The sequence below is a fragment of the Pongo abelii genome, chromosome 2 (genome assembly GCF_028885655.2).
Source record: "Pongo abelii isolate AG06213 chromosome 2, NHGRI_mPonAbe1-v2.0_pri, whole genome shotgun sequence".
Taxonomy (NCBI): Eukaryota; Metazoa; Chordata; class Mammalia; order Primates; family Hominidae; genus Pongo; species Pongo abelii.
Genome location: NC_085928.1, coordinates 107,406,783 through 107,419,152, shown reverse-complemented (window position 1 = coordinate 107,419,152; position 12,370 = coordinate 107,406,783). Strand labels below are relative to the sequence as shown.

The window sequence follows — 12,370 nt, the reverse complement described above, 5'->3', positions numbered from 1 at the left end:
TACACCAAAACAAATACAAAAAGAACCAAAGTCTAAGGTCTAAAATACATTTAAGATGTGATTCTGGAAATCCAGCAGCCTTCAAGCACAGTGAAAAGCTAATGACAAGAAGTTTACAACTGTAAAACTCCCCTTACAGTGGCAACTTCTTTGATTAAGTAAAAGCAGACATGGGAATGCCCACACAGCTCCTCTTACCTTGTGATCACATGGTAGTAATAAATCTTCCCTTCTGGATCTCGGGCTGTCTTCCAGTTGGGAGGTAAGACAATGGTTTTTGGTTTGGGAGGAGAGGGGGGCGGCAGATCCAAGAGATTATTTGTCACAACCATTTCAGACTACAAAGAAAACACACACATTTTTGATCAGTGATATCTCTCTTAATCTGGCTGAATAGGACAAAATAGCCCACTTAAATATGTAAAAATGTACATCTACCTCCTCTTAAAAAAAGGATAAAGGAAAGGTAGAGTCTGGGAAATAAGGGACAGTATATATAAAGAGCTTTACAGAGCTGTCAGAAAATTGACAGTTGGCTCTAAGTTTACCATCCAAGATACCATATAGTTTATCATATAGAGCAGCATTTTTCAACTTTAAAACACCAATTCTAAGGCATATCAATTGCAGGATACCAATTAACTAAATGGGCTCCAGAAATATCTTTATCTTTAAAAAAAAAAAAAAGAAAAACCAAAAAACCCCAAGCAAATATGACAGAATGTTAACATTTATCCATTATATTTTTTCCGTACTTGAAACCTCAAACTATAAAATATTAGTGCCACATTCTGAAAAACATAAAAACCTCATAATCACTTATGGACTGATTTTTGTTTCCCCAAAACATATATGTTGAAGCTCTAATCCTGCTGTGACTGTTACTGGGACACAGGGCCTGTAAAGAGCTAATTAAGATTAATGAAGTCATAAGAATGAGGAGTTTTTATCTAATAGGATGGTGTCCTTGTTAAAAGAGAACTGACACCAGAGGACGCTCGCAGAGAAAAGGTATATACAGCAAAAAGGCAGCCATTCGCAAGCCAAGGAGAGAGGCCTCAGGAGAAACCAACACTGCTGACACCTTGATCTTGGACTTCCAGCCTCAAGAACTGTGAGAAAATTTCTGTTATTTAATCCACTCAGTCTGTGGTATTTTGTTACGGCAGCCCTAGCAGACTAGTAATCACCACAAGGATATATACTTGTTCCTTCTTTCAAGCCTATTAATGAAGAATACATTTTTTAACTTTACCTTTGCTTGCACAGTTTAAGAGGAACCTGAAGACCCCAGGCTCAGATAAAATGTGTTCACTTTTAAGCAAACACAGGTCTTTGAGCATTCTTGCTTTGTGTATACTCTTTTTTATCTCTTATTTCACCCAGCTGGGGTTTTCTGCCCCAGCTTAAGTTTCAATTCCTCCATTACCCTATCCTTTAGCTTATAAAGTGACCTCTTTTCCCCAAGCTTCTGTGTCACTTAATATTCCAAATCATTTATCTCTTAATAGTTTAAGGCAAAAAAGAAAAAAAATATATTCCAAACCATTCAGTACTTATTCCCAACACAAAACTCTATTTTTAGTGTAGTCACCATCTTTCTCTTGTGACCATCATCTCTCTCTTATTTGAAAGATCAGCTTTTAAGAATACAAATGGAAACTTATTTATGTTTGTATTAAAAATGCCTAGTCGGCCGGGCACAGTGGCTCACGTCTGTAATCCCAGCACTTTGGGAGGCTGAGGCAGGTGGATCACGAGGTCAGGAGTTTGAGACCAGCCTGGCCAACATAGTGAAACCCTGTCTCTACTAAAAATACAAAAGTATTAGCCGGGTATGGTGGTGTGCACTTGTAAACCCAGCTACTCAGGAGGCTGAGGCAGGAGAATTGCTTGAACCTGGGAGGCGGAGGTTGCAGTGAGCCGAGATCAAACCACTGTACTCCAGGTTGGGCAACAAAGCAAGACTTCATCTCAAAAAAAAAAAGCCTAGAAGGGCTCAACTCATAACAACCACTCAAACATCTGCTCTAAGTACACATTATCTTATTATCCTGTTATTTCACATATAGTATTTTTAGTCCATCTTCACTAACTGTCCTGTCTAAAGTCACCATCAATTGCTGGATTGCTGCAAGAGCTTTCTCCAGAACTGTAAGTGTTCTAAAGTGCTGATTTGACCATGCTATTCCGTTTAGTTTTTTCAATTGTTTCCCATGCCAACCTCTTATTTTCCACTTTATCCAAAAACAACAACACTTTGAGATTTCACCATATCCTCCTACATATGTTGCAGAATACCAAAAGCTTATCTTAATATTAAACATCATATAAAAAACTTTTTTTAAACATTGTACAACATGTATAGTGAAGTATATCACACAATTCTACATGCCTACTCCATGGTGACTAGTACAGTGTCATATTCCAGTACAGGTTAAGCAGCCCTAATACAAAAATACAAAACATTTTGAGTGCTGACATGACACTCAAAGGCCATGTTCAAAGGAAATGCTTATTGGAATATTTTAAGTTACAGATTTTCAAATTAGAGATGCTCAAGTGGTAATTATAATGCAGGTATTCCAGAATCCATAAAATTCTGAAATGTGAAATACTTCTGGCCCCCTGAAGCTCAGATAAGGGATACTCAACCTGTACATGGTAAATACTAATAGATAGCTGGTCTAGGAAATTATTACTTCGGCCAGGTGCGGTGGCTCACGCCTGTAATCCCAACACTTTGGGAGGCCAAAGTGGGCGGATCATGAGGTCAGGAGTTGGAGACCAGTCTGGCCAACATGGTGAAACCCTGTATCCAAAAATACAAAAATTAAGGTCGGGCACAGTGGCTCACGCCTGTAATCCCAGAACTTTGGGAGGCCAAGGTGGGTAGATCACGACCTCAGGAGATTGAGACCATCTTGGCTAACACAGTGAAACTCCGCCTCTACTAAAAATACAAAAATTAGCCAGGCGTGGTGGCGGGTGCCTGTAGTCCCAGCTACTCAGGAGGCTGAGGCCGGAGAATAGCAAGAACCCAGGAGGCGGAGCTTGCAGTGAGCCAAGATCGTGCCACTGCACTCCAGCCTGGGCGACAGAGCAAGACTCCATCTCTTAAAAAAAAAACAAAAAACAAAAATTAGCTGGGCGCAGTGATGCACACCTGTAGTCCCAGCTACTCAGGAGGCTGAGGCAGGAGAATCACTCGAACCCAGGAAGCAGAGGTTGCAGTGAGCCAAGATCGTGTCACTGCACTCCAGCCTAGGCGACAGAGTCAAAAAAAAAAAAAAAAGTAAAAAAATAAAATTATTACTTCAAAAATTCATAGTAAAATATAAAAATACAAGGTCAGGGTAAACAACAAATAAAAAGGATCCTAGGAGTATTTTTTTTTTTTTTTGAGATGGAGTCTTGCTCTGTCACCTGGGCTGGAGTGCAGTGGCGCGATCTCAGCTCACTGCAAGCTCCGCCTCCCAGGTTCACGCCATTCTCCTGTCTCAGCCTCCTGAGTAGCTGGGACTACAGGTGCGGAGCAAAATATGTATTAACGGAACTATAAATTCCACAGAATTAAAAAAATTTTTTTTTTACAAAATGGTTGAGTTCACGCCCTCAGGGTGGCTCAGGTGAATTTGGTGGCTACACAAATTTAAAAACGGGCCGGGTGTGGTGGCTCATGCCTATAATCCCAGCACTTTGGGAGGCCGAGGCGGGTGGATCACCTGAAGTCATGAGGTCAAGACCAGCCTGGTCAACATGCGGAAACTCCGTCTCTACTAAAAATACAAAATTAGCCGGGCGTGGTGGCACACACCTGTAATCCCAGCTACTCAGGTGGCTGAGGCAGGAGAATCGCTCTAACCCAGGAGGAGGTGGAGGTTGCAGTGAGCCAAGATTGTGCCGCTGCACTCCAGCCTGGGTGACAGAGCGAGACTCTGTCTCAAAAAAAATTAAAAAAATAAAAATAAATAAACAAAGAACACGTGAAAAAAAACCCAAAAATAAAACCCAAAACAAAACCAAACCAAAAAGAAAACCTTCTAAAGACAAAGTAGACAGCCAATGAGTTTTAACAACTGAAATATTTCTTACTGGCTGCAAGGGCTGAGGCTGCCCTGGTGCAACTATTGTAGTCACTGCTGCGGCTGGCTGTACCACCACTCCTTGTGGATGAGCTGTGAAAATCTGTTGCCCCTGGATATACTGAAGACTTGGCTGGGCATAACTCTAAAAGATAAAATGAAGAAATCAATAATTTAAGCTTTTGTCACTTTAATAAACAGACTGACTTCCAAGTTGGCACAATCTTAAAGATATACCCATAACATTTTTAAATTTTTTGTTTATATATTTGGACGTAAATGTGCAAAACAATTTTTTGTTTCAAACCCCCAGGTTTCTTTTTTTTTTTTTTTTTTTACTAATTCCCTATTCATTTACCCACTTTGATTTTACTTTATCATAAGAAAATAAAAACCTTCTTTTTTTTTTTTTGGTCACAGAAATTCTCCAACTGTTTAGCTTTCAATGACATTGGAATGACATTGAAAACTAAACAGGTGGACAATTTCTATAAGCAAAAACCAATGAAGTGCTGCTCCTGGGATATCAAGAAACAATGCCACGCTGCTCTTTTCAGGAAGCCTTTTGCTACCAACTTGTAATAACAGGTTGTTTGGATCAGAAAAGGTCAAAGGGTGTGAATCATAGTAAATAAGATTATCAAATTTTAAGCTACCTTTTGTTTTAGCTTTTTGTAGTCTTCTATGATAAAACCCCTTGGCAGAAAGACAGCAAAATCAATGCATCTGAAATTCTCACAACACACCAACTTATACAGTGCTCTATGATGCAAGAAGCCCCTTAACATACATTATCTCATTTAGTGCTGACCACCATCAAAACCAGGTACTGCCCATGCCTGGAGTTTCATAAGAAATAAGTGCTATGCTAGGGCTTAAACCTACTCTGTAATTATTTCTCAAGCATAGAAAATCTGCTTAAAGAAGAAGAAGTGATAAGAAGACTGAAAAGTAGCCTTGCTGTCCTAAGAGGTGGTGACTGTTAAGGAATTGAATAGACATGTATCCTGTGCTTAAGGAGAGATTTTGAGCCTATGGACTGAGATTCTAGCAGGTAAAATGATTACAGAAACATTAAATGGTAAGTACTCAAAATACAAAATATAATTCCAAATGATACCAGTAAAAACTCAAGTAGTCTGAATAGGCAATGCAGCTACCTAGCAGGTTTCTGAACGAATAATTACTGACAGGACACAGGAAAAAGGAAAAGAATACTTAATTTGGTATTCTGGATCAGCTTAATCTACTTGGATAATACACCAGACTGAAAAACATTAATTGTTAAGGCAGAATTATCATCAGAATAGTATCACAAAGCCTGAGAGGAAAATGTACAGTCATGTATTGCTTAACAAGGGGGGTAAATTCTGAGAAATGCATTGTTAGGAGATTTCATTGTTGTGGTAACATCATATAATGTACTTTCACAAACCTACTAAGTGTATGAGGTACTTACACATCACACAGTGTACTTCGCAAATCTATTAGATACCTAGGCTATATGGTATAGTCTGTTGTTCCTAGGCTACAAACCTGTACAGCATGTTTCTGTAATAAAGACTTGTAAGCAACTATAACATAACAGTATCTGTGTATCTAAACATGGAAAAGGGACACTAAAAATACAGTATAAAAATTTTTTAGGCCAGGCACAGTGGCTCATGCCTGTAACCCCACCACTTTGGGAGGCCAAAGTGGGCGGATCACGAAGTCAGGAGATAGAGACCAGCCTGGCTAACATGGTGAAATCCCATCTCTACTAAAAATACAAAAAATTAGCCAGGTGTGGTGGCATGCACCTGTAGTCCCAGCCACTCAGGAGGCTGAGGCAGGAGAATCGCTTGAACCCAGGAGGTGGAGGTTGCAGTGAACCGAGATGGCGCCACTGCACTCCAGCCTGCGCAACAGAGCGAGATGCCATCTCAAAAAAAAAAAAATTAAATGGTACACCTGTATAGGGAACTAACCATAAACAAAGCTTGCAGGACTGGAAGTTGCTTTGAGTAAGTGAGTGGTGAGTGAGTGAATATGAAGGCCTAGGACATTACTGTACACTACTGAGACTATAAACACTTGGGCTACACTAAGTTTATTTATAAAACATTTTTCTTTAATAAATTAACTGTAACTTACTATAACTTTTTTACTTTATAAACTTAAATTTTTTCAACTTTTTAACTTTTTATAACACTTATCTTAAAATACAAACACATTCTACAGCTGTATAAACAACCCTCCTCCCTTCTCCTCGCCAGGCTGGAGAGCAGTGGTGCGATCTGGGCTCACTGCAACCTCCACCTCCCGGGTTCAAGTGATTCTCCTGCCTCAGCCTCTCGAGTACCTGGGACTACAGGTGCGTGCCACCACGCCCAGCTAATTTTTTTTATTTTAGCAGAGACGGGGTTTCATCATGTTGGCCAGGATGGTCTCCATCTCCTGACCTTGTGATCTGCCCACCTCGGCCTCCCAAAGTGCTGGGATTACAGGTGTGAGCCACCGCGCCTGGCCTATTTTTTTTTAAAAAAGAGTCTCATTCTGTCACCCAGGCTGGAATGCAGTAGTGTGATCATAGCTTACTATAGCCTTGAACTCCTGGACTGAAGCAATCCTCCCATCTCAGCCTCCCAAGTATGTGCCACCACACCCAGCTAATTAAAAACAAATTTGTAGACACAGGGTTTCGCTATGTTGTCTAGGCTAGTCTTGAACTCTTGTGTTCAAGTGATTCTCCTGCCTTGGCCTCCCAGACTGTTGGGATTACAGATGTGACATAACACACTGGGCCAAATATTTTCTTTATATCCTTATTCTTATTCTGTAAGTTTTTTATAGAATATATAAGTTTTCTAAATATATATATATGTATTCTTATATATATAAACTTCTTTTTTTTTTTTTTTTTTTGAGACAGAGTCTGGCTCTGTCGCCCAGGCTGGAGTGCAGTGGCGCGATCTCGGCTCAGTGCAAGCTCTGCCTCCTGGGTTCATGCCATTCTCCTGCCTCAGGCTCCCGAGTAGCTGGGACTACAGGTGCCCACCACCACACCTGGCTAACTTTTTGTATTTTTAGTAGAGATGGGGTTTCACCTTGTTAGCCAGGATGGCCTCGATCTCCTGACCTTGTGATCCGCCCGCCTTAGCCTCCCAAAGTGCTGGGATTACAGGCGTGAGCCATCGCGCCCGGCCTATATATAAACTTACTCTATGAGTTTCTATTATATATATACACTTATTCTATGAGTTTCTATTATATATATACACTTATTCTATGAGTTTCTATTATATATATACACTTATTCTATGAGTTTCTATTATATATACACTTATTCTATGAGTTTCTATTATATATACACTTATTCTATGAGTTTCTATTATATACATACACTTATTCTATGAGTTTCTATTATATACATACACTTATTCTGAGTTTCTATTATATATATACACTTATTCTATGAGTTTCTGTTATATATATACACTTATTCTATGAGTTTCTGTTATATATATACACTTATTCTATGAGTTTCTGTTATATATATACACTTATTCTATGAGTTTCTGTTATATATATACACTTATTCTATGAGTTTCTGTTATATATATACACTTATTCTGAGTTTCTGTTATATATATACACTTATTCTGAGTTTATATTATATATTATATATATAAACTTATTCTATGAGTTTATATATTATATATAAACTTATTCTATGAGTTTATATATTATATATAAACTTATTCTATGAGTTTATATATTATATATAAACTTATTCTATGAGTTTATATATTATATATAAACTTATTCTATGAGTTTATATTATCTATTATATAATATAAACATTCTATGAGTTTATATTATCTACTATATAATATAAACTTATTCTATGAGTTTATATTATCTACTATATAATATAAACTTATTCTATGAGTTTATATTATCTATTATATAATATAAACTTATTCTATGAGTTTATATTATCTATTATATAATATAAACTTATTCTATGAGTTTATATTATCTATTATATAATATAAACTTATTCTATGAGTTTATATATTTTTACATATATTTATACGTTTTTCTTATATATATAAACTTATGTTTCTTATATATATAAACATATATATATATGGGAAAAACATACAGTTTGATAGAGGAAACATGACCAAGTATTTGATAGATCAGTAAGGTATCTATACTTTAGAATCTATACTTTAGAATAATCTTATCATATATTTCAAAATCGCTAGAAGAGAATAATTGAATGTTTCTAACATAAAGAAAAGACAAATATTTATGGTGATGGATATCTCAATACACTGATTTTTAAAAATTATATGAATATATTAAATTATCACATGTACCCTGAAAATATGTACACCTATTATGTATCAACATAAAAAAACAAAAACTAAGACATAAACAAACACACTAGCCTAGGCTTACACAGAGTCAGGATCATCAAGATGTCAGAAGGCCAGAAGAATTTTTCACCTCCATAATAATCTTACGAGGATCACTGTCATAAATGCCATCTGTTGTTGACCAAAACGCCATTGCATGGCACATGATTGTATTTATGTACAGGCTGAGCATAAACATTTCTGATTTCCCTAATCAGAAATCCCAAATGCTATAAAATATGAAACTTTTTGAGCGTCCACATGGTGCTCGAAGGAAATACTCGCTGGAATATTTTGGATTTTGGCTTAGGGATGCTCAACCACTAAGTATATATAATGTAAATATTCCCAAATCTGAAAAAAATCCGAAATACAAAACACTTCAGGTCCCAAGCATTACAGATAAGGGATACTCAACGTGTATACATTTCCTCTCTTTTTTTTGAGACAGAGTCTCACTCTGTCACCCAGGCTGAAGTGCAGTGGCGCAATCTCAGCTCATTGTAACCTCTGCTGCCTGGGTTCAAGCAATTCTCCTGCCTCAGCCTCCTGAGTAGCTGGGATTACAGGCGTGCGCCACCAAGCCCAGCCAATTTTTTTGTATTTTTAGTAGAGACGAGGTTTCACCATGTTGGCCAGGCTGGTCTTGAACTCCTGACCTCAAGTGATCCCCACACTTCGGCTTCCCAAAGTGCTGGGATTATAGATGTGAGCCACTGCACCTGGCCTATTTTCTTATCCCTCTACTCATACCACATGCAAGTGACCATATTCTCTTGCCATGACCATTATTTGTCTCCCTACATTTTTTTTTTTTTCTGAGACAAGGTCCCACTCTGTTACCCAGGCTGGAATGCAGTGGTGCCATCAAGGCTTACAGCAGCCTTGACCTCCTGGGCTCAGATGATCCTGCTGCCTCAGCCTCCCGAGTAGCTGGGACTACAGGATCATGCCACCACATCCAACTAATTTTTGTATTTTTTGTAAAGATGAGGTCTCGCCATGTTAACCAAGCTGATCTCAAACTACTAGGCTCAAGTGATCCTCCCACCTCAGCCTCCCAAAGCGCTTAGATTACAGGCATGAGCCACCATGCCTGGCCAGTCTCCTACTTTTGCCCTTGACTCCTGCAATCTTTTACCCAGAGCAGCCAGTGATCCTCTCAAAATATGTCAGATCATGCTATTCAATTCTAACTGCTCCAGTGGATTTCCACATTACTCAGTCTAACAACAAAAAATCCTCTTAAAGCTCCTCCTAAGACCCTATTGTAACTTCTTTGACTTCATTTCGTACTACTGGTATCTTCACTTATTTGGACTAGAATGGGTTTCATAATTACCTAACATATTTTGAGTGTGAACATTTAATATTCTGATATTGATTTTATAAAACAATAAAAAAGCTAGTTCGACTTCTAATTTTGAAAAAAAAAAAAAAAATCACCAGGGTAAAACATGTTATTTCTAGAGTGACCAGGAAGTCAATCATCCAAATGTACAATAGAAAACTGCTAATATTTTGGAGGACAAAATTTCTTTGGCCATCAGTGACAATATGTTCATTAAGAATTTTTCTGACAAGATCGGATGTTTAAGTAAGGCTCATTATGCAGACACTAATATTTGATTCATATGGAACAAAGCTGTGGTTTAGAAGACCACTTCCAAATGTTGGCTGGGAGATAACAACAGCAGTATCTACTTATGTTTTTTAAAAAAGACTTCTAGGCTTTTAACTGTATTAATTTGGTTTCTACAAACCAAGAAGGGAAAGTGATTTGCAGTTTGACTGGAATAATGCAGAAGATATACACGTTTGTGAGACATGTACATATATCATGTGACTTATCTATTTGCTAAGGAAAAACCTATATGAGATTTTTGTTTTTTCTGTATCACAGAAAAACATGAATGTTCGTTTTTTTGTACCCAGGCTGGAGTGCGGTGGCACAATCTCGGCTTACTGCAGCCTCAACCTCCTGGATTTAAGCAATCTTCCCACTTCAGCTCTCCCAAATAGCTGGGACCACAGGCATGTGCCACCACACTCAGCTAATTTTGTTTACTTTTTGTAGAGACAGGGCCTCACTATGTTGCCCAAGCTGGTTTCAAACTCCTGGATTCAAGTGATCTTCCTGCTTCAGCCTCTCAAAGTGCTGGGATTACAGATGTGAGCCACCACGCCCGGCTGAAAAACCTATATAACATTTAAAGAGCCCGCTCATTCAAATGACTTAAAATTACACAAATGTGGCCAGGCATGGTGGTTCAAGCCTGTAATCCCAGCACTTTGGGAGGCCGAGGCAGGTGGATCACCTAAGGTCAGGAGTTCGAGACCAGCCTGACCAACATGGCGAAACCCTGTCTCTACTAAAAATACAAAAAATTATCTAGGAATGGTGGTGCACGCCTGTAATCCCAGCTACTAGTGAGGCTGAGGCAGGAGAATTTCTTGAACCTGGGAGGCAGAGGTTGCAATGAGCCGAGATTGCGCCACTGCACTCTAGCCTGGGTGATAAAGCCAGACTGTCTCCAAAAATAAAAAAAAATTGTTACACAAATGCTAGTTTCTCAGATATATACCCACTAGAAGTATCTTTAAAATGTGACCTTTTTTTTTTTTTTTTTTTTTTTGAGACAGAATCTCACTCTGTCTCCCAGGCTAGAGTGCAACGGCGCAATCTTGGCTCACTGCAACCTCCACCTCCTGGGTTCAAATGATTCTCCTGCCTCAGCCTCCTCAGTGGCTGGGATTACAGGCACCCGCCATCATGCCCAGCTAATTTTTGTATTTTTGTAGAGATGGGGTTTCACCATATTGGCCAGACTGGTCTCGAACTCCTAACTTCAGGTGATCTGCCCACCTCGGCCTCCAAAAGTGCTGGGATTACAGGAGGCATGGGCCTGGCCTAAAATGTGGTTTCTAATGGGAATTAACAGAAGAAATGTGAGAAGGTCCAATAGGTTATAGAGGGAAAAATACAATTTTTCTGTTACCACTTCTAGAATAATAAAAAATCATTATTACTTTATATCTGGATCACACTTCACTTTATACTATGTCAGTGCAAAAGTAGTTTTTGCCATTTTTAACAGCAAAAGCCATGACTACTTTTGCACCAACCTAAAATGAAAAATTATAGTCTAAGCACTCAAACTCTTGCGATGTAATTTTGTATAACTTTGTGAGAGTAAGTCACTTATTAGTGTCACAAGACCACTACAAATTATATGACCTCTGTTAAAATTGAGCTTTTATGTTTAGTATGCAGTTGTGTAAAAAAATCAGTCACCTCTGATAACACATTTGCTCCAAATATTAAAGATACTGAATATGTAGATACACAGACATAAATGTATATTATATCATGTTACATATTACTTCACCACCAAGGTTATCACAGCTTGCAAACTCTGAGTAGCCATGCTGTATGGTTAACACTGGGTTTCAACAACACAGACTTCAAGGCTCCTAGGTCAGATTTTTAGGGCTAGACAACAGATGGATGAACATGACCAGATGTTATTTCACAGCCCATTAATGTCAATAATCTCCCCTCAATACTATTAAGGTAACTATTTGTGTAAGTAACCATCAAGGTATATGGTGCTTTGAATCTATCATTATTAATATCCCTTATCTTAATGCAAATCAAACCATCCTGAGGCATTCTGCTCATTTTATAGATGAGAAAACGAAGACTCAAGAATATTAATGCCTGTTTCTAGGATGCACAGTAAATGATAAACCAGGACTCAAAACACACACTAGCAATATATTCTATGTTTCTCAACACCCCCAAAGCCCAGTATCATCTGATCAACTAATCTCACACAGTGGGGAACAGAAGGATAGTTGAACCACCACAGCCCA

At 38.3% G+C, this 12,370-nt stretch overlaps 1 protein-coding gene across 4 annotated transcripts in view; it reads right to left on the bottom strand.

Moving 5' to 3' along the window:
- The window catches only part of SETD2 (SET domain containing 2, histone lysine methyltransferase), a 145,788-nt gene that overhangs the window by 25,836 nt on the left and 107,582 nt on the right, over nt 1–12,370 (bottom strand). For all 4 annotated transcript variants that reach the window (XR_008523327.2, XM_002813811.5, XM_009239095.4 and 1 more), the window contains 2 exons: nt 4,096–4,230; nt 199–338 (listed from right to left, as the gene is read on the bottom strand). Coding sequence is in view for 3 of the 4 variants with exons in the window: in XM_002813811.5 (XP_002813857.2) it covers nt 199–338; nt 4,096–4,230 (275 nt within the window). In the remaining variant the exon portion in view is untranslated. Of the gene's footprint in view, nt 1–198; nt 339–4,095; nt 4,231–12,370 lie in introns of those variants that run through there.